Here is a 23,526-nt window from a genome sequence, read left to right on the forward strand (position 1 = left end):
AGAAACAGAAATAGAAAGACTTCTTATATTCAGGTAAACTCAAAACAGCTTTTAGATCTTCTCTACTAAACCATTGGTTATTGGTTAAAATAATATTAGGTATGTCCTATATAATCTGGCGATACAATATTTAGCGATTGGATAGTCTTAGAATTTTTTGTTCAAATAAATATTCGAAAAAAAAAAATATGACAGTAGGAATTCGATATTACTTTTTAACATCCATTTTTGGCTCTATGTTCTTATTTTTGCCTGAGTGCGTTGCTCAATACGCTTGCCTACCGTGTATATGGGCCTTAACAAACTGATGCAAACAATACACCTATTTTACATTTATGATTAAAACTATTGTTAACTAAATGTTTACTTTAATTTGATAAACTAAATATGTTGGTTTAAATGTAAATTGCGACACATTTGGTTGTTTATATTGCACTTAGTATGGGCTCAATTTTATTTTGTCCGTGGGAAATACGTTTTGGTATAGCAATTTATACCGACAATGTTGTCTTAATTGAATATACATAATATTTAATTCATGATTAAAATGTATCATCATTTATGTTCGCTCGTCTTGAACTGTAACTAGGATAAACTTTTTTTCAATCGCCAAATTAAATTTAACAACGAGTTAATTTGATTTTTTGGTACATTTATATTATTCTACATCAAATTTACTCCCTAGCTAAATATATTTTCGCGATTGAAAAATCGGTTCTACGAAAATTATAACTTAAAGAATTTTGTGGCATTACTATCTAATTTAATCAGACGGTAATTACATAATTTTATAGTAATTCGTTTCTTCATACCCCAGTTTATTTACTATCGTTTACATCATGCATTTTATGCGTTTACATATAACATTACTTTTTCAGGTCATCTGGATATGAGTGTAGAACTAGATAAAGATTTTAATTTAGTTTGGAAATTTGAATATAGTGATATTATTGAATGGAGAATGATGTCAGTTAGTTCTTTTCTTAGGTTAAGGGTTATTAGTAATATTAGGGCGTAGTTTGATGATGTTTGTATAGCGTTGCTTTGCATCGCTGCTGGGCGTTCTCCGCTTACGACGTGTACGACCACCGATGCAGAATCTGAGGAAAAAAGATTATTATGAGCTGATTATTTTATTAAAACCACACCATTTTATAAACTTTCATTTAGTTTATTTATTTATTTAAAAGAAAGATTAAGGCACTTAACATAAAAGTTATTTATTTATTTGCATAATGTGTGTATAAAAGATGATATATATGATTACAAGTTTCAGCACATTAGCCATAGTGGCGTACAAATATTGTGTTAGTTATATCTACATGCGGTTCGTTAAATGAGACGAAAAAAAACAAATCAGACATGGAAATAAAATAAAAAAATAATTAAAAAGTACACTACAAAAATATATAATACTTTAATATAATACTTTCAAATTTTTGTATTGAAAATATTTAATATCTGCGTCCAACGTGCTACGAGCTACGAGTACGTGCTACGCTGTATGCATAGATGTAGTTAGAGGTTCTATGCGTGATTCAATGTCTTGAAATTACGAACAGTCTTTGACGTCAGACGTCTAAGACCAAAACCTAATGTAGAAAAAGTTGAAGTGCAACAACGCACTCTCTTTTACGCAAGAAACCGTTTACGAGCTTATGCCAACTAAATACGTGAAGATAGCCGTAACAAATCAATCTACACCAACTTATAATGGAAATCACTTACGATAGTTTAAACGCTAAAACTGGTTACTCTTACCAGAACTACTAGGTGCACAGGTATAGTTCCCCGAGTCCCGAGGTGATGCGCGTGCTATCAAAAGTCTGCTGGTTCGCGTCCTCTGTTCTGTCTCCACGCTTATGCCACCGCGCTGTGCGTAGTTCACCACGTTGGCGCCACGGTACCAGTAGATGAAACTGGACAAAGTAACACTGGATTAAATAATAAAAAACTGTGCTGATATAAATATATTGATGTGGGAACAACGCATAAAACTTCTGTATGCCTTTATCAGAAAAGAAAAGTTATAGCTGTTGATTTTTGGATGAAATTGTACTAAGTACTGATTTAGTAAAGATTTTCAGTGTTATGGACTTTACAGTTTGATAAGTCATTGTTTGAACATGTTCCAGAAGCAGATAAGTATTATTTAACTATTTTTGACGAATAATTAAAATGTTCTCTCAAATTAAACTTGTGCGAGGACACAGGTCTCAACTCGAAGACGCTTAGAAGCGGTAGAACTGAGTCTGTCTAGATATTATATATTATTTATTAATAGGTATACCTAGATAAAAATCTGTACTAAACATATTATGTACTGAGTTGCGTTTCATGAACACACAATAATTTGCGACGCGTTTGGCAGTAGATAAACTATACCCAATCCGCGGAAAGACATTAGTATACCGCTCTCTCTGTTACGTGATCCCATACAAATGATAGAGGCAAAAATCTCAGTGGGCATTAACTATTTTGAGTCACTAACCAATCACAAACGGAACTACGTTTTATAATTGAATTTTGAATGTTTTATGAAAATATTTTCGAATTGAATTTCGAATGTTTTTGAAAAAATGTCTGTGATAGGTCAGTGACTCAAAATAGTTAATGATTGGGCTCTCAGGCCAGAACTTAGATTCAAGTAGAAAATAATATTATTACCTCGGAGGATCTGGCGCGTGTCTGGCTATGCAAGTAAGATTAATATCGGACCCGGCGCGTACAAACAACTCCGGCCCTGATAGGATTTCCGCTTTGGAAACTGGAACAAAACATCCTTATTAAATCGACATCATTTTCCTTCTTTTTTGCCTGAATGTTATAAGGAAACTACTTAATAAGATTCCATCAGACTTAATGCTTTTTATATTGTACCTACTAATTGAATCCTAATAATATTATTTATGTGAAAGTTTGGATGTTTGTTATTCAATCACGCAACATTGATTTAACTGGTTTGGCTGAAATTGGGAATGGAGATAGCTTATACTAAACTACTTTCATCCCGGAGAGTTCCCGCGGGATTTAAATAAACATATATATCCAAGCAGATGAAGTTGCGACCAATATCCAGTAATTTATACCATATTCATTTTATTACATACTAACTAATACCCGGCATGTATCACATGTACATGCCTATTGTACGTCGATGGTACTACGTTAGAAGTTGGTACTATGTTGGGATTTCCCGCAAGTCCCAACAACAACCTTTTTAAAATCATCAATCCACGCGGTTGAAGTCAAGGGCGACAGCTAGAATCTAACAAAAAATATTTTGATATCAAGGTTAATTCAAAAAAAATTACAAATAGTACCTATTCATATTTTTTTATCATCGAAAACAAAAGAATAACAAATAAGAACATTTTTCCGGGAATAATCTTAACGAGATTATAAATATTGCAAATTCCTAATAGGTAATATTCAAATTCATTGTAATTTATTTGCGTTTTAATGAATATTAAAAATTCTCTTTGTATAAAAAGCTAATCTTTGGAGGATCTACAAGAATTAAAATATTGAGAGATAAAGCATTTTTCATTATTAAACCTCTTGTGCCAGTATTTTAGTAAGTACTTAAGGCTATGCCTTCCTTTTTTGTGCCAAAAATTGAAACCGGATGGGTAGCAGGTATACGTGTAAAAATAAGTAACAGAAGGATAAAGAAAAAATACTATTGGCACTTTAGGATTTATAATATAATTTTTTTACGAGTTATAGTTAATTAAACTTGTATAACAACATGAATATATTATTATTGTTATATTTTTTATACTACAACTTTGAGAAAAATATATTACGTTCTAATCTTTTGTCTTCTAGAAAAGTACCCTTAATCAAGAAACAAAATCTGTAGGTAATCTTTTTATCAAGGAAATGTTTTAGCTGGCAGCTTTTCGCTTGTACATTTTCCACAAAGGCATTCGCTTACGGCCTCAACTAAAGCCTATGATTAAGAAAGCTGAAAGTTGCCGACGCAGCTTAGTTCTTAAGCTGTGCTTGCAAGTTCGAGACAGCCAACACATGTAAGGGATTTAATCTGTTTTTGAGAACGCCTTGTTATTTATTACTACTAGGTATACTTTTACGAGGCTCTTTAGTTTAATCGCCAGACACTTAGTACGTTATTAAATAGGATAGGTAAGAGCATGTAAAATTGGCATAACAAGGTGTTTATAATTTTCTTTTATTAGATAATGTTTCTTTGATGATGATTAGGTATTATTATGGTAAGTACTTCAAAACAAGCATACTTGTAATAATCAAATAGATATATGAATTTAAAAAAGCAGAGAACCCGACTGTCGTACACTGATACCAAGTTATAATACTATGACAATCGAGACATACAGTTTTATTGAAATTGATTAAAATTTAATTCATATTAAACAAAAAATCGAATGATTCCGTGAATGTCCATTTGTCGGTGATCACTCGTAATTGCAGAATTGAAATTAAACCTACGCGTATCTAAGCCTATAGTACTACAAAAGAGCGAAACAGTACGAATATACACGATCGATTTGATTATAATATTCTGCTATTCTCGGAGAGTATAACATTTCATTATAATGTTGTAAAAAATTGAATATAAAAGTAGATTTGAATAAAAATATTATGAACCTATTTTGAATGGTTTTTGAGCTTGTTATCATTATGTTTTTGCGTGACAACTTTGCATTTTAATTTATAAATCACGGATGAAAAACACTGAATACAGTATGAGACGTGAAACTATGCCCCTCGTAGGCGGTTGTAACTTTGGAATTGGAACATGTATTTCACCAACGGCGCTTTCAACATAGAATGTCACTCAAATTAAAATTTTGTATTGACGTCCCTACGAATGAACTCATAATGTAAGTATGTAATAAGTCAAGTATTTAACTCATCTACTACTCGTCCATTAATTTTGAATTTGTATTGTGTCAGAGGTGCATTTCAAATATTATGACGACACTCGATATGAAATCCTTGAAATTATTTAAAACTAGCCGATGCCCGTGACTTCGCCCGCGTGGATTTAGGTTTTTTGAAATCCCGTGGGAATTCTTTGATTTTCCGGGATAAAAAGTAGCCTATGTGCTAATCTAGGATATTACCTATCTCCATTTTAAATTTCAGCCAAATCCGTCCAGTAGTTTTTGCGTGAAGGAGTAACAAACATACACACACACACACACACACACACACACACACACACACACACACACACACACACACACACACACACACATACAAACTTTCGCCTTTATAATATTAGTGTGATATGAAAAAGATTCATTTCAGTTACGCATCGGAAAACGCAGCGTTGGAAGAATCGCACTTGGTGGATGGACATCTCAACCTGTGTTCTGAGCAGATTTTTGAAAACATCTATACCCAGTAGTTATAGTATTGTACAATACAATTTTCACTTCATTTCACTTATATTGGTTAAAAAAAATAACAATATAAATACTAGGAGCTTGTTGTATTTCGTTCCTTAGAGTGTCACACATTTTGTCTTCACAGTGCAACGTCCTGTTCGCGCATCAGGGGTTTTTGCAATCAATCTTATGGTTGAAGTAATAAACTTACCTACAACCGTTAGCCAGAACGATAAACTGATCTTAGGCTCTGTAGACACTTGACACTCGTAACCGCCGGAGTCGCGCGGTTGAGCGTGGGCGACCCGCAACGTCCATTCATCCGAGCCGTCAGTGTGAAGTGCTGCGAAACGCGCGTCGCTGCTGTACGTGTGAACACCCACTGTGAGGATGTGGAGGTCCCGTTTGCGGATCCAAGATACCTGTGAACAATATTTTAGTATTAGTTCAATAAAGTTAGTCTAATATTAGTTGAAACTCTATCGCCGCGGCTGGTTCGAAGAAAAATCTAAACAGGTTATTAGTATACTCGTTATTTGTACCACCACAAGAAGGATTATAGTAAAAGAACAAAAAAAAAACACAGACAGAAAAAGGATACAAAAGGCGGCCTTATCGCTAATTAGCCATCTCTACCAGGCAACCTTGAGGAAAAACAGACTGCAGGTGGTGTCTAATAAATTGATTATCATGTGCATACATTCATACATTTTTGTGTATGTCTCATAAATATTACCACTAGCACAAGATTTACTTTAAAATATGCTTTACCCTTTAAGTATGTTATTAAATAATTGACGTCTATTACGAAAACTTAACATAAAAATCAAGTCAAAGTAAATGTACAAACAGAGTGGAACGGGTTGTTCAATTCACCACTATATGGACGAAGTCGCGGCAAAAAATGAGACTAAAATAGTTTCCCTAGCCCTTACTGACCCATTTCAAATCTCGCTCACATGTATTTAGATAAATAGCACTACGACAAGGCCGAAACAATTCATTCAAAGGGAATTTGGGGATCATAAAAATAAATCTTCGGCCATTTAGATTACATGTTTTGCCAAACGAGAGGTTTAATTGCATTCCAGCGTTTTATTGGTTGCCCAATTACAATGAACATTCCTAATTTATAAGGCTTTTATTGTTTGCTGAGTATCCATCTAATTGTCAACAATTTTTGAGGTAATCAACGAGTTATGCTGTCGTCGATAGTACAGTGCATGATAGTTAGGGATCTTGCAACAAAACATGAGGCTTGCCTATACTAGTAAGCGTCGAATGTTACCTATATTTTGACTCTAGATAGGCTATGAAACGACTAGGTTTCTTTGATTTCATATCATCCTGGATAGGTTGGCCTGATATTTGACAGATCGTCAATTCACGATCAAACCGAGAGTATCCTCTCTAGCTCACTCTGTTGGTAGTTTAATGGCGTAAGGACGTAAGACAACGGTCTGGTTCAAACTTCAAACATTACGGAATACGGAACCCTTCGTATGCGAGTCCAACTCGCACTTGACCGGTTTTTTGTATAAAAGGTTGGTTACCAGTTTTTAAAAAAAACAAAACCAGTTCTTACAACAAGAATAACAAAAATACTCTTTAATATACAAACGTCAGTCCCACGCACTTTCGCGAAACGTAATTTCCAGTCTGACTAAGAGCCCTAACACACTGGGATGCCATGGGGACGTCGCTGGCTACATAGCTAAGGCCATCTCTGGCTACCATTTTTTATTTTATTTTTTGTTGACGGGGGGGAAATCTTCACAAGATACCCGACCTCTTTGAGGAGAGATCGGGTTATGTGGGATTTGTACCCACTAAAACCCCCTCGATGGCCATCCTCAGCGCATATTAAGAGGCTCCGGGAACTCTTACGAACGTGCGCCGGTGCCTCCCCTGCGCGACGCCCAACTATTAGTCTCTGGCTACCAACTGTAGTCACATGAGTCAAATAAGTTAACAACAACACTAGCGAACACAATGTTGCCAGCCCGTAGCCGAGTGGGTTAACTGTCATATATTTCAATACGAATTGTTTGTTGTATAGAAGCAGGCGTTTCTTTGCCAAAGTTCATGATATACAAAGACCCAAAACCTTAATTTGCTATAATCCGCTAAACTAAGGAAATCTGTGTGGTGTCGCATGCGATGTTACACCACACAGATTTTTCTGGTTTAGCGAACTAAAGCAAACTAAGCATTTGGTTCTTTGTACGAATTGTCTGGATACGTAGCCGGCGTCGTCACCATAGCATCGCAGTGTCTTAACGCTCTTAGCTCTTATTGTAAGCATCACTTTACTTTGAAATGAAATGCCCTTGCTACAGGGCACTGGTCGTAGTTTCCTTTTGTGGTCGAGACTTGAGAGCGTCAAAGTGGAACGATATAAGAGGAGCTTTCAATTAAACGCAAGTTAACCCACAGTTTTAAAAATGGGTTCTGATTATAAAGCGTAATAATTTATTCAGTCTACTGTCTACTAGATGATACTTGCGACTTTGTTCACGTGAATTTAGGTTTTAAAAATCTCAAGGGAACTCTTCGATTTTCTGGGATAAAGTAGCTTATATCCGTATACGGAATGCAATCTATCTCTATACCAAATAGACAATGCCTGCAACTCCGTTCTATATACCCGGTCCGGACTCCGGACATATTAATGTCGCCTATTGTCCATTACTGGGATGTAAGCTACATCTATGTACCATACTTTGTCCAAATAGGATTAACGGATGGCCGTGTAAATCTGTCAGATAGGCGGACACTTTTGCATTTATAGATAAGTACTTAGATATTTCTGATACCTAGCTAAGATTTATGGCTATGGTCAAAAATTTGCAAGGAATATGGCATACTCCTTTTTAATTTTAGCAAGCTTCCATCGATGGCATGGTCTGCTAGATACTTATTAGGTGAACAAGTTCTAACTTTTAGTAGGTACAATAAAAATTATGTCAGGCTATAGAGATTTTTACTGTTAAAATATCGTTTTGATTCGTTAGCTATAAAATCAATGAATAGAATTAGTTTTTTGTATATAAGGCTGCCTTGTTAAAAAGGTCCTCTAATACTCAGAAGACGGAATCACGATTGAGATCTGTTCCTGCCTGGGGAATTACGATCACAAGCAATCGACCTACGGCTCATACCATAATTCCGCCGTTGGAGACAAGGTATCTGTTTCAAAGTCAAAGCCTTTTATTCAAATTGGGTACCATTGTACATATTTTGAATGTCATTTGTTGAATTTATTAGATACAAGTGTAAATTAAAAATTTATAACACCCCCGACAAGTGAAGGTTACAGTAACTAGAAAAGAGCTGATAACTTTCAAACGGCTGAACTGATTTTCTTGGATTTAGCTAAGAACACTCTCGATCAAGCTAAGCTACCTTTCAAACAAAAAAACTAAATTAAAATCGGTTTATTAGTTTAGGAGCTACGATGCCACAGACAGATACACACGTTAAACTTATAACACCCCTCTTTTTGGGTCGGGGGTTAATAATTGTCGTAATGGTGTTAACTTAAAACTAAAGCTATAAAGGTTTCGAAGGCGTCCTAGTCTGAGAAGAATCTCACAAAAAATCTGCCGTTTTTTCTATCACCAGTTCACGATATCACTTTAAACCTAGCTTTAAAAATGTTCAAAATATATTCGCTAAGGACATTTACAGTTATACTTAACTGGTGAAATGTCTCCATTCCAGTCTACCAATTCTGTATTTACAAATAAAAAAGCAACACTCCAGTCCGGAGAGTTTTCCTCGCCGAACCCATTTCCTTCCACATCGCAGGTGGCGGGCGCCAGAGCGAAACAATATAGGGGCAGCTTGCAATTAAAGTCAGCGCAGCCAAGCGCAGCGACTGCAGGGATGTGAGTGCCGTGAAATTAAAGTGTATAATTATGATTTGTACCCTACGGCAAAGTCAGAGAGTGTTTTACTGTGGAGCCGTCTCTGTCGTTATTATTTTCATGAAATAACTTGCCTATATTTTCGACATTACATTATTACTAAAAGATGAGTAGGTTAGTGACTGGATTAGTAATTATAATTTAGGAAATACCACTAGTTGGGAGTTACAAACCCTGCGACTACAGCTGTATGATTGTGCTGAAATTAAAGTGTATAGTAAAATTATGATTCGTATCCTACCGCAAAGTCAGAGAATCTTTTATTGTAGAGTCACGTCTATATTTATAATTTTCAAAAAATAGCTTATATTTTTGATCCACTATAAGTTTCTTCAAATATTGAGTAGGTGAGAATAAAACTCGTCGCAGTGATTTGATAAAAAATATAAGAAATACTACTACCTAGTTGGAAATTAAATCCAGCACAGCAAAATGCAAAGATGCAGTATTAGAGTTACAATAACTGCAAAAGTTCTGTAAAACTAAAGTATGTAATTATTATTTAAACCATATAATTTCACAATACTTGAAATTCTGAAGAAAAATTTTCAAACAAAGTTTTCAGATTTGAAAAGTTTTTGGTTCACTTTATTCACAACTTTTTGAAATTCTCGTTTCCTTGCATGTCGTTCCTTCCAGTCTGTCGATTCTGAATGTAATTCACAAATAAAAGAGCATCCTTCATCACGAAATGTTTTCCCCTTTGTAATAATTTCCTTTCACGTCACAGGTTTGAGGGCGCGGAGAAATAACATGGGGACAGTTCGCAATGAAAAAAACCAGCCAAGTGCGAGTTGGACTCACACACGAATAGTTCCGTACCGTCGTACAAGAAAACACTTTTTAATTTCACTTTAACTTTTAGCACCTAAAGAAGTTTTCCCTAATTCAATAAAAAAAATTTAACTGCACAAATAATAACATAACACTTTAATTTCGGCCAGTTAGGGAGCCGGTTCAGAATGCGCCCTTGTAACAGGGGAGTTTTCCTTGACGTAGCAATTTCCTTTCATATGCTCGGTTTAAGGGCGACAGAGCAAAATAATTGCAGGTCAGCCCACAATTAAGAACAGCGGTATTAGGGCGACTGTAGGAATGCCAAGTACGCTATGTCATGAAAACATCTATGTTACAGCATTGTAATGTATGACATCGCATAAGTCTGGCATGGCATGAACTGAACGAAACTGGACAACACCATAAAACTAATTGAAACGTAAATGACGGTAACGCTAGTTGACGTTACGTTGTGTTGCATCGCTCTCGAAAAAACCACGCCATCTTGTTTCTAGTTTTAGTGACGTCTATGAACGCTAGACGTAACGCCACCGATTTTCTAGGAAACCGTTAACAGGGTTCTCTCCGTCACTCACTTCATACAATCGTAGTTCTAATTTCATTTGAATATTAAGCAACCAAAGTCCATGAAATTTTGCAGACATATTCTAGAAACTAATATCTGTGTCTGTGGTGTTTTAGATTTTTGTAAAAATATGTAGTTTTAAAATTACAGGGGCTCAAAGATTTGTATGTAAATTTTTAAGACTGCGTAACTTTGAAACCGAATATTTTAACAGAAATCTGGAAAACCACAGACATAGATATTAGTTTCTAGAACATGTCTGCAAAATTTCACGGACTTTGGTTGCTTAATATTCAAATGAAATTGGAACTACGTTTGTATGAAGCGAGTGACGGAGAGACCCCTCTTAACGCGTCAAGTAGTGCCACATTTCAGTGTAGCCAGCAGGGCTATTCTGTATCTTTGAAAGTTTTCGTTAGACATTGAGTCCAGTTAGAAATCCATGAAATTTAGGTCACGTGTTTTTCTATTCCGTATCGAATGCGTGGCTAACTAATTACGAGTATCTAACACTTGGCAGTTGGCCAACATTAACATAGTAGCGTATTTTATCGACTTTATATGGCCAAATTAAATATCTCTGCCTGACAGGTAGGGTAGTAGAAATGTAAGACTTTTTAAATTGTTCGACTTCGACTAGTTTTTAATTATTATCTATGGACATTTGACATTGACATTACATTTATTTATTTATTTTATTTTATTTATTATTATTGACATTAAAAAATATACAAAGAGTTTTTGTTACATCAGTTTGAACTTTGACTTGAATTTAAACGGTTTTGTGTTTTGCATAGATTAGTGTTTTGTAGTACCTAACTTTGAATTATGACTATAGAATGACTATAGAATTACAGTATTCTTGAATGCTTTTATTGTGTACCTACCTAATTATTCCTTCAGCACACAATTTGAACGAAATCATGAAGCATATTTTGTCTATTTCGATGCCTCCAAAAAGAAAAGTCTCTGTGCGCCAATTCGAACTCTTGCGATGGGTCGATAGAGGAGGTGAGGCCTGAGTTCCTCTAACACCTGCTGGTAGCCAGCCCTGCTCAAACGAAAGTTCGCAATGAACTCTGTTTCTGGCAGCTCCATTGGGTTATACATATCGCGCAGCCTGCGCCTGTGGACCCGTAGCGCCGTTTGTTGGCGCTGCTCTTCAGCATGCCCCATCAATACGGCACGAGCCATATTTTTTTTTAATTATTATCTACAACATTAACATAACCACAAAATATAGTACCTACTTGCTTACAAAATAACAATAATTTAACTCCGACGAACCAACCTTACTTTATACTAGCTGATGCCCGCAGCTTCGCCCACGTGGATTTAGGATCTGAAATCCCGTGGGAACTTTTGTATTGCCCGGGATGTAACGTGTTTCTGTACCACGTAAAAACATTTAAATTTATAACCGACAGTTTCTAAATCCCATCAGTAGTGATGGTGAGGTCCTCTGCAGCATCAGGATTGAGGAGTTGGAATCCAATTTTTTTATGAAACAATGTCACAAAGTTCCTCTTTCGATTAAAAAAAAATTACTCAAATCGGTTCAGAAATCTCGGAGATTTCGGTGTACATAGGTAGAAAAACACAACTCCCTTTTTGAAAGTCGGTTAACAAAGTAGCCTATGTTACACCCTGGTCAATCCTCAACTTGTCTGTGAAAATCCCGTCAAAATCGGTTCAACCGATCCAAAGATTAGCCTTTTCAAACAGACAGACAGACAGACAGACAAAAATTTTAAAAACGTGTGATTCAGTGTTGGTATCGTTCAAATAACTATATGAGCTTAATATGAGGTAGTTATTTCGAAATTACAGACAGACACTCCAATTTTATTTATTAGTATAGATTACTTACCTTTTTAAAACTAATAGGTAAGTACCTAGGTACTAGGTATCAATTTTTTACTATAATATATTTTTCTGAAAAACCGAGCGGAATTCAGCCGATTTGTAATTAATAAAAATCCTTCGAAATTAAAACATCTCTACATTCGTTGAGATTGCTAAAAAATTATTACCTCTATAAAACGGACGGATTATAGTGGCGAGTCGCAAAACACTGGTCCCGACTAGTTGTTAAAACGATTGTAGCCACCTAATAAAGTTTCTAATTACAAACTGTCATTTTTGCTTAGTGAATAGAGTTTTAAAAACTATCGATACGAAAACATACGTGAAAAAGCATTTCCGGTTTCTATTCCATCCCATTAATGGCTATGATCGAGAGTCATTGTCTATGACGTCATCTTGGTTAAAAACTGACGTTAGCGAATAGAAAATTTGAGTTTGACATGTAATTATTAGAAATTTTCACGAAATTAGTGTGCCACTGAGATACAGCATAACCCTGCAATAAGTTTAGAATCAGCTTTACTTTTACTGTTTAGTGAAGAAAAAAATGGTAATCATATTATTTATTATTATACGTATGACTATCACAAGACAATTAATTTACGCCACAATATTATGTAGTTCGTTTTAAGCATCATGCTGGCTGTACAAAAAGCACCGCTTTATTTAAACGTATTTAATTAAAACTGAGAATTCAATTGCAATGCGGTTAAAATACTGAACAGGTGAAAATGTTTATTGTATTTAAATTTTAAAAGCATCATTTTAAATAAACATAATATTAACAAATTATGTCATGTAAATATTATGTAAACTTATATTACTAGTTAGTACAACTTACTTACCTATGTAAAACTAAACAGTAGTTATTCCTAGGCGTATTTGCTATTTCTATTCAATAAAATATCTATTCAAACACATCTTTCTAGTTTCTAAATACAAAACTCTACGACGTAGCTATATGCTACGACGTAGAGGACTACGTCGTAGCATATCGGTACAATACCGTGTAGATAATAATATTAGAATTTTCATTGTTTTGTACAAATAAAATTATTATAAACTAGCCGATACCCGCAACTTCGCGTGGATGTAGGTTTTTTGAAATTCTCGTGGGAACTCTTTGATTTTCCGGGATAAAAAGTAGCCTATGTGCTAATCCAGGGTATAATCTATCTTCATTCTAAATTTCAGCCCAGTAGTAGTCTAGTAGTTTTTGCGTGAAGGAGTAACAAACATACACACACACATACACACACACACACACACATACAAACTTTCTCCTTTATAATATTAGTGTGATGTGATGTGATGTGAAAGTGTCTGTCTGCTACCTTTTCACGGCCCAACAGTTTAACTGATTCTGACGAAAGGTACAGAGTTAGCTTATATCCCGGGGACGGACATAGGCCACTTTTTATCCCGGAAAATCTGTGTAGTCATCTTTTAGTACTAAAATGTAACTATCATTAAAATAGTATACACAGTACATTACAGTGTTTTTTTAAAACAATACAACCTCCTCACTTACACATGGATATTTAAAATAAACACAGATTTTCGGTAACATTTCCCGATTATACTTTTTAAGTTATTAATTGTTATTATTATACCTGATTCTGTATGTTGATAATAAATCTTTCCTTTTTTGGTAATTATGAGTTTATTGATATATAATTTGCATACTTTTTTAACCCCCGACCCAAAAAGAGGGGTGTTATAAGTTTGACGTGTGTATCTGTGTGTCTGTGTATCTGTGTATCTGTCTGTGGCATCGTAGCGCCTAAACGAATGAACCGATTTTAATTTACTTTTTTTTGTTTGAAAGGTGACTTGATCGAGAGTGTTCTTAGCTATAATCTAAAAAAATTGGTTCAGCCGTTTAAGAGTTATCAGCTCTTTTCTAGTTTTCTTGTAGAAAAGAAGGTTAGATAACCGTTAGGTTCTTAATATTATGTCAATAGACAAATGTCAAGCTGTCAAGATGGACGTTGCCTAAATACATTATTATTTATTTAAAAATGATGTTTTGGAAAACTCAAATACTTTGGATCGTCGGGGGTGTTATAAATTTTTAATTTACACTTGTTAAAGCTATAAAAGATAAACTTCACTATACATTGCGGGTACATACGCACTTGTATAATATATAGGCTTTAGTTTTATTTAACATGTTTTGAGAGCTGTAGTCCATACTAATATTATAAATGCGAAAGTGTGTCTGTCTGTCTGTCTGTCTGCTACCTTTTCACGGCCCAACGGTTTAACCGATTCTGGCGAAATTTGATACAGGGTTAGCTTATATTATCCCGAGGAAGGACATATGCTACTTTTTATCCCGGAAAATCATAGAGTTCCCGCGGGATTCCTAAAGACCCATCCACTTAACCGATTTGTATGAAATTTGGCACCGAAGTAGCTTGCGTCCCTGTAATCTAAATAGGCAACTCTTTATCCCGGAAAATTAAACAGTTAAACGGGATCTATAAAAATCTAAATCCACGCGGACGAAGTCGCGGGCATCCTCTAGTAATAAATAATTATAGCCAGCTGTTTAGGTATTATAAAGGTTTCAGCACACACATGGAGCCTGGTTTTTAATTTAATTTCCTCGGGATGTAATACCTAGTGAAGGCTATTTCATGTGATTACTTTTATTCGATAACTCTCTTAATAACTTTGTAATTAATTACGTAAATAAAGTTCCAGCGCACTGTGACGTTGACATAATTGGATAGGTGATGGAGTGTTTTGTGACTCAATTAAGATAAGCAAACTTTACTTATTTCAGAATTTACGTGAAATAATTATATTATTCTAACAAAATTCTAACTTTCCAAAAAAATTCTAACCAAACCATTTTGGTAGTGACAGAAATGATAAAGTGGCAAAAGACGTTATGAATAAAAGGAAATAATGTACCATTTCGCTACTTTTTACTCTAGACATTTAAGGTCATAGCTCATTAGAACCACCTGGCACCCGACCAGCCCGCGTCGTCTTGTGCGGTTAGTATTCTTCATATGGACTTCTTTGGACATGACGCTCACTACAACAACTCCGAGTATACTTAGTACTAGCGAGCGTAGTATTGAACCACACGAGGCGAGGCGGCGCAGATTGGGAGCCGGTAGATCTATATCTATCTTTATAATATTTGAGCGCTAAGAAATATTTTTTTTTAATGTTTATTAACCCCCGACCCAAAAAGAGGGGTGTTATAAGTTTGACGTGTGTATCTGTGTATCTGTGTGTCTGTGTATCTGTTTGTGGCATCGTAGCGCCTAAACGAATGAACCGATTTTAATTTAGTTTTTTTTGTTTGAAAGGTGGCTTGATCGAGAGTGTTCTTAGCTATAATCTAAAAAAATTGGTTCAGCCATTTAAGAGTTATCAGCTCTTTTATAGTTTTCTTGTAGAAAAGAAGGTTAGATAACCGTTAGGTTCATAATAATATTATGTCAATAGACAAATGTCAAGCTGTCAAGATGGACGTTGCCTAAATACATAATTATTTATTTGAAAATGATGTTTTGGAAAACTCAAATACTTTGGATCGTCGGGGGTGTTATAAATTTTTAATTTACACTTGTTTGTAATATTGTAAAGTGACACAAAACGGAATTCCAATATGGAGAAAGGTAACAGGTGGGGTTTTTCGATCAAATGACAAGCTTGGATATTGACACAATGCAAGTGACTTGCCAAAATAAGCTTAAAAGTAAGTTTTGCATTTTGTTTCTAGTGAACACTGAATCTCATCCCTTGCAAAATGGTACTTTGGCGGAACAATTTACCCTACACATTGTTCAGCCGAAAACCAGTTAAAATTGAAAGCTTTGAACGATGAGTGGTTGTATTGGGAACGTTTGCTTTACCTGGCCGTGAACGAGCTTTTGTAAAATGTAAACACGCAGATTTTTGGCGTTCCTCTTTTTTGTATAGAACAAAAATATTTTTGCCGTAGATACAAGTGTCTAGAAAGTTTATGCAGTTGATTCAAGACATCGCAATTTGTAAACTAATATGACAACGTAGGCTTATGGCATTTTAATTGCGTCAATGGCAGTATCATCGTCACAGGTTTATATAAAAATCTTTACTTGAAAGGGTCCAGTTTAAGAAATTAGCTCTAGTATTGACTAATTTGTGAGTTATAGTCGATACTAGAGCAAATTTGTTTTAAAAATGGCTGTGATACACAGACGGATAGACAGATGGATTGGACGGAACTATTAGGATTCTTTGTTTCACTATGGAACCCTAAAACAACTAAATGGCCGCTGCTTTTGTTGGCTTTGTTCCAAATGTACCAATTCACATCGACCCGCTTTTCTATACTTTATTCGAATCGAGCCCCGACAAACGTTCACAAGACATGGATATTTAGAGTCAAAGATACACAATACTTTTGGCATCGGCGATTAGCGATTTGGCTGCTGTTTTGGATCGGAAAATCAAAATCGCACGGTTTAGCGATTACTTCGATGCTACATGGCGTTTTTCGGCCAAAATTAAAATCAATCTATCTGCAATCTATCGATAAGTCACTTAGCAACGTTGTTATTCGTCAAAAGTCTTTTTGGCAAATAACATCGTTGTTAAGTAACTTATCGACAAGTTAAAGATAGATTGAGTATTAATTTTGGCCATTAGTGAGTTGTATCTTAGAGTGTAATATTTACGAGTACTACGAATATTTATGACTAACTCCAGATCCTCACTAAAACTCAAATAGCGATCAAAATATGCGTGTCCTTGCGTGCATACTTTTTGTACTTGATCGTGTTGATTAGGAGGGCTATTTCAAACTGAAATTGTATTCTATAAAGCTGCAAATTAATAAGACACAGAATTTCAAGTATGCAGTCCCCAAAATTTTTTCCTTGGAATGAATGAGTGCATAGAGGTCGTTGTTGTGGAATGATACATGCAGTTTCTGAACGATCAATTAATACACAGTACCTCAATAGAATTCAATTGCAATATCGAATTCAGAAATGCAATAAAATCTCCGATCACCAATATAATTAGCACTTATCATATTGTGTAGAGTTGCCCTAACTTAAAACCCAATCCAACAGAAAAACGGAAACGAGCGGCCCAAAGGTCACATTCGGGAAATCGATAACGCCTAATAAGTCCTTCCTGTTTCATTGTGAACAATGGGTAACGAGAAAAGAACTCTGTATCTCAAAATAGAGACAATTAATTAATTATTTGACCATCCTTTATATTATTTACCCCATAAAGAGATATAATGTATAAGGTTTTCTCTTTGTTTTCAAGAATACTTTTCTAAAGTGAAATGGACAAGAGCCTTATGGAGATTAAAGGTGAGTACTGGAACTTCTGGTAAGTGGCAGGATAGTTGTCTTATTCGATCTAATTCACTGTCTCACGATTTAGCCTTTCCCCGAAACCGCCTATTCTGTGCTTCTTCGAGCCAACTTTTTTAGCTATTTAACCACGCCATTATCGCCTCGGCGTTGATGATTCTGTTTTGCCCAAAAAGAAGCAGGTTTTGCCCACAAGTCATCTAGCATACGGCACAGTTGAATTTATACATTTCATGTTCCTCAGTGATTTTCAACCTTTGTTACTAAATTAAAAAAGTACATTTTTTTTTCTCTCTCTCTTCTGGCTTTACAAAGATTAGCCAATGTCAAGTTTGTAGTTATTTGTAACAAGTTAGTTAAAATATACAAGTATGGACCCCGTCTGTGCCGGCACTCGCCGACATACGCACGGCACCCCTTTAGAGCACTTTCCAGTCAGTTTTAACAATAAAAACACTCCAAAAAGGCAGAGCACGCCCGCCAACTAACACCAACACAGACGAAGTCCAAAAAAAATACATTTAACTTATTGTACAATATTATCAACTTGTCTATGTTCCTTTTATTTTACACAGGATCTTCAAGTCTATTAGTTATATGAGATAATTATCAAACACAACCGTACGATTTAAAAAAAGAAAAGTTAAGTAAATGAGCAACACGACATTTCTAGCGTTTTTTATTCAACTAGGTATCCCAATTTTCTATAAATTCAAGCATTGAAAAAGTTCACTCGAGTGCACACGACGTAAGTATAATAAAATGTGCCCTCAATTCAGCAATCCCAATGCGATTAGTTCGGATTGGATATTGAGAATGGAATATTTTCGGAAAAGTTTTAACTTTTACCATTTTGCGCTTCAATAGCAGTCCCGAACTTCCGAATACTGCTTTTTGGGTCGTGCAAAGCCATTATACAAAATTTTACGGTCGCTGAAAACTATGCGGCAAAAATGTTACAAGACTGTTTTAGTGGCATTGTTAGGAAAAGTATCTGACATTTCCTTTTTGAAAACATCACGTTTGGGGTTTGCAACGTTTTCTCATACCTACATGGTATGCAGAGCGTAGATCAACATGATTAATTTTATAGCTAAGGTACCGCAACAGCCGATTTTTATGGACATCAAATTAGTGATCAGTTAGAATATGCAAAATTTATGGATTTTGGAGTAAATTGCTCAAGTGTCACCTGTCAAATAGGAGGACAACTGTCAAATAGGATGTCAAATAGTATTTTAACCACTAGGAAACAATAGCTAGTAATTAACAAAGCACAATCTTTGTGATTGTACTTCGGCTTCAGAGATATCAAAATGCCATGTAACATGAAGATTTCATTAATTTAAATACGTACTTGTACATGATTTGTATCAAAAACTTGGTAGGTATTGAAGCATTTGAGAACCTAAATCATAAAGTAGAAGATCTACTAAACGCTGTCTAATTGCTCAATTTCCCTTCGTAGGCCTATTTAAGCCTCATTCTGCGTAACTTTAAATGAGTTTGAAACACACACGCTTTCAGTTTATGAATGGAGTAAAGGTGGAAACATAAAAGCGACTCGACACGAAGACGATGATGACATGTTGTCGTCTTTATCGTCGTTGTCAACTAAATAGATTAGGCGTCGTTAAGGACTTTTACGTTTTTTTACTTTCGTGATTACGTAAATACACATACCTAATCTGCTGTACAAGGCATCGGTCGTGTGACTTGACCCTAAGGTTTACGATTGAAGTAATTGCCACACACGACATTTCGGTAACGCACGTTTAGCACTGGCAATCTGAGAATGGACCTATTTTTAACGTATAGGCAAAAGCTGCAACTGCATCCTGACCTGCCCTGATTACATAAACGCGCATGATCTGCTCGTGTAGAAGACATCGGTCGTGTGTCTTGGCCCTAAGGTTTACGATTGAAGTAATTGCCACACACGGCATTCCATGTTTACGACACTCGGTTACGTTGATAGTGCGGCAGCAGAGTAACAAAGCCTGCAGCGAAAATTGAAACCTTTGAGGCTTGTTTGTGTTGTTTAAGCCGCTTTTGATCTTTACCTTGCCGATTCATTGTCTGTGTCTCTGTTATTGGTGATTTGAAATGGAACAATTGTTTTCTCGACACGGGAATTTCACTGGAAGATGGACGATCTACGATGATTAATGTACTGCTGTCCGATTTTTGTTATAGATGAAAGCCAAAGTGGCAATAAGCAGTTTTTACCATTTCATAAAAGTTCAACACATTTTCCAAAAATATAGGCACATAAACAAATAAACTATACGAGCCCTATACAATATACATATAGGAATAACTATAACTATAAAAAGAGATTTCTTCAGAAAACAATATTTGCATAGCGTTCTTTTGGTCTTCCTAGCATCCGCTGGCGACAATCCTCGCCACATAGTGAAATCAGAGCTTCATCAGAAAAAGTGAAAAAGACAGGTGATCCTATAAGGGTTCCGTTTTTCCTTTTGAGGTACGGAACCCTAAAAATAAAATAGAATACTAATTTATACTAATGATTTATTAGTTCGAAGGTTATATCTTTGTAATTTTGTAATTTACAGCTGTTCTTACAAACGTGACACAACAACTCTACGGCCAAAATGTCGCCGCTAAATAAAATACGTTTGCTACCTCTAAAAGAACCATTTTTAATTTCTTTTTACATACACAGATTATCATCTCTCTGTCTACGGGTACATTAATTTTAATTACAACTAGCAATTCAATTATAATTTAACACGTGGTTTTCACATAGAGCTCGACCCTTTATACCATACATTATGTATGAGGCTGGGACATGAGAGCAGGCTTTTGTTATGTTCCATCACAGCGCACTAGATATTATTATAAAAGTCTATTAAAAATCAAGCCTTCGGCACGTGTATTATTTTATGAATTCTGTTTCGAATTAGAACAATACCATTTTTTCTATTGTGAAAACAATATTTGTATTGTTATTTTTCAATGCTTTTTGAAAATTAATTTAACAATTATTTTGTGTCAGTCTAATTTTATTTGACTACAGGAGGATTATGATACGTGTAAATTGCGGTCTATACCTAATAATATTATGTATGTATTTATCGATTTATCGTTCCTATTAATATAATTGCTAAGGTACACAAGAATATACAAAATAATAAATTTAATATTCATAATAATTATAACCTTTTACATAAATATAAGCCTTTAGTTCGTGGTAGTATTTTTAGATAAGTCATATTTCGATTTTATCTTGTTTCTATTAGTTTTAAACGGTCAAAAGTACAGTTATATTTTTCTTATGTACATATTGTATTTCCCATATTTGATTTTGGACGTGTACATTAATACATGATAGTCATACTGAAATTGGGACCTTATACATCGCTTTCATGCTTTCATGCATCTAAAGTCAATTACTGGAAGTGGAAATTCAATTAACATGAGGTTTTCTGATAGGGCTTGCCGGCCTTAGTACTGTCGAAATACTATAATCGAGATCCCTATATCCATTATTGTTATCTATGGAGGAGCAATATTTTAAAACTTTTGGCGTCAAAAAAGTGCCATTTAAACATGAGCTTGGAATTTATAAATATTTTTAAGTAATTAAAACTTACATTATATTTATCAGTTGTTGGTACTCTCGTTACCGGTTACATTTTACCAGAAGAGTTGCGTTATATTATAATAAAGATAGCGTCTGATCCTGGACCAATTAATTGACTGACAAAAAGCGTGATAGGAATCTTTGTACAGCCAGTCAGAATAGGTCTATTTTGTGCCTCTAGTAATATTATACTCTCTGGCTAGTAGCGAACATTTATAAACTTGCTGATGACCATGACTTCGGCTGCGTCGATTTAGTAAGATAAAATCCTGTGGGAACTCTTCGATTTTCTGAGATATAAAGTAGCCTATGCCACTCTCCAGGTCTTCAAGTATGACCATGCAAAAAATCACGTTGATCCGTTCCGCCGTTGCGACGTGATTGAAGGACAAACCAACAACCCAATAAACCAACAAACAAACACACTTTCGCAATTATAATATGGGGTAGTGATTATGGAATGTGTGTACAGAGACACGAGCGAAGACGGCTTTTGTTAAAACTATGTTCGTAGTTTCCATAAGTATGCGTATTCAACTAAGACCAAGTTGTGGACATTATATTAACATACAAGTTTCAAACTTTAATTGCTAACTAGCGAAAGTCAACCACTTTGCCTATATTGGTAACACGAAAACCAGAAGGTAAGGATTAATTACTTACAAAAATAATATTTGTCTGTCTGTATGTCTATTACTTATCTGGGTTGAAGTTCTTGAGCATACTCTGTAAAGAACATGCGACAAAGACCGACCGACAAGCGACATTGCGTTTGTGCTAATTGAATAAAATAACGAAAGAATGCTATGCGATGGGTATAGAATGAGCAATCACTCATTTTGTCTAAACCCACCTTCCATAAGTCAGCAGATTGAATTAAGAACTATGAAACAATGAACGTTCATCGCTTGAGGCGTGTAAACTTCACTGTTTATGTACCTAAGCTATAAGCTTGTTGCAAAAGCGGTTATTGTAGTGCAATAACAGCAAAATATAGAGACTTTGCCACCTTCATCTCATTTTTACTGTTGTTGTTTATGAAAGTTATGGTCGTGTTTGTGGCCAACTTTTATCAGGAATGGTTATTCTTGGCATTGTTAGTGTTTCCGGGGTCACTTTTGTTGAAATAAATCTGAAATAAAAACAACAACCTATTTTAAAATATAAACAATAACCAAATCTCAAATACTAATAGGTACATAGTTGCTACTCGTGTCTATCTATATCGCTCATAACTTTTAACTTCTAATTTAACTCTACCCGTCCGAAACTCCCAGTTCTCAATAAAGATGTACCTACCTAATTAATTATAAAGTTTTAACAATTTTTCAGAAAATACTGCTCGCATATCTCTAGGGTTCTTTAGTTATAATTACTATAGTTCCAGAAACAGAATACGTGTATCTAACTTTACTTATGGATGATGATATTCAAAATGTGTTTGAATTATAATACGGGTATAAAAATATTAAAAGTTAAAATATGTTAAAGAACAAAACAACTTTGTGATATAACTGATACCTATATGCTTGTGCACTTATGAATTTAATTTTTTACGGAGGGAGAGGGCTGGTTATCCTTAACACAGATCTAAAAATCTAGCAAGGATGGCCATTACTTGATCTTGCAACATGTTAAAATTGTACAATACTTACGCCAATAAGAACGTAGTCTTACTGGCGTAAGTATTGCATTAATATTATATTATTCACGTAGAAGTCTTAGTGCAAAAAAAAAATTTACGAGACATTTCACCGCGTTTAATAGCCTCATCGGGTGACAGAAGGGCTGGCTCATTTTTTGCGCAACGGATCAGCCTGGCTGTCCAACGCGGAAATGCAGCCAGTATTCTTGGCATCATTCCACGCGGGCATGATTTGTATAGTAATTAGATAAGGCTAGCTTTAAGTTTTATTGTAATATTTTTGTTTCAATAAAGAAAAAAATAACGCAAATTGTTCGAGATCAACCATTACCATGTAACAAGATGGCTGGGGAAATAAACGTTTTATTTATTTATCATCATTCATAAAAACATAAT

At 35.0% G+C, this 23,526-nt stretch overlaps 1 protein-coding gene across 2 annotated transcripts in view; it reads right to left on the reverse strand.

The window, feature by feature from the left end:
* Nucleotides 1–21: 21 nt before the first annotated feature.
* Nucleotides 22–23,526, reverse strand: part of LOC123874441 (hemicentin-2-like) — a 71,605-nt gene continuing 48,100 nt past the window's right edge. Inside the window, exons 3-6 of one of the 2 annotated variants that reach the window (XM_045919769.1) lie at nt 5,590–5,800; nt 2,668–2,767; nt 1,762–1,919; nt 22–1,100 (exon numbers count right to left, since the gene is read on the reverse strand). In XM_045919769.1, the coding sequence (XP_045775725.1) occupies nt 880–1,100; nt 1,762–1,919; nt 2,668–2,767; nt 5,590–5,800 (690 nt within the window). In that variant the 3' untranslated portion in view covers nt 22–879. Of the gene's footprint in view, nt 1,101–1,761; nt 1,935–2,667; nt 2,768–5,589; nt 5,801–23,526 lie in introns of both variants that reach the window. The other variant, XM_045919768.1, reaches the window with a different exon arrangement.

The sequence above is a fragment of the Maniola jurtina genome, chromosome 18 (genome assembly GCF_905333055.1).
Source record: "Maniola jurtina chromosome 18, ilManJurt1.1, whole genome shotgun sequence".
NCBI classification, from domain to species: Eukaryota; Metazoa; Arthropoda; class Insecta; order Lepidoptera; family Nymphalidae; genus Maniola; species Maniola jurtina.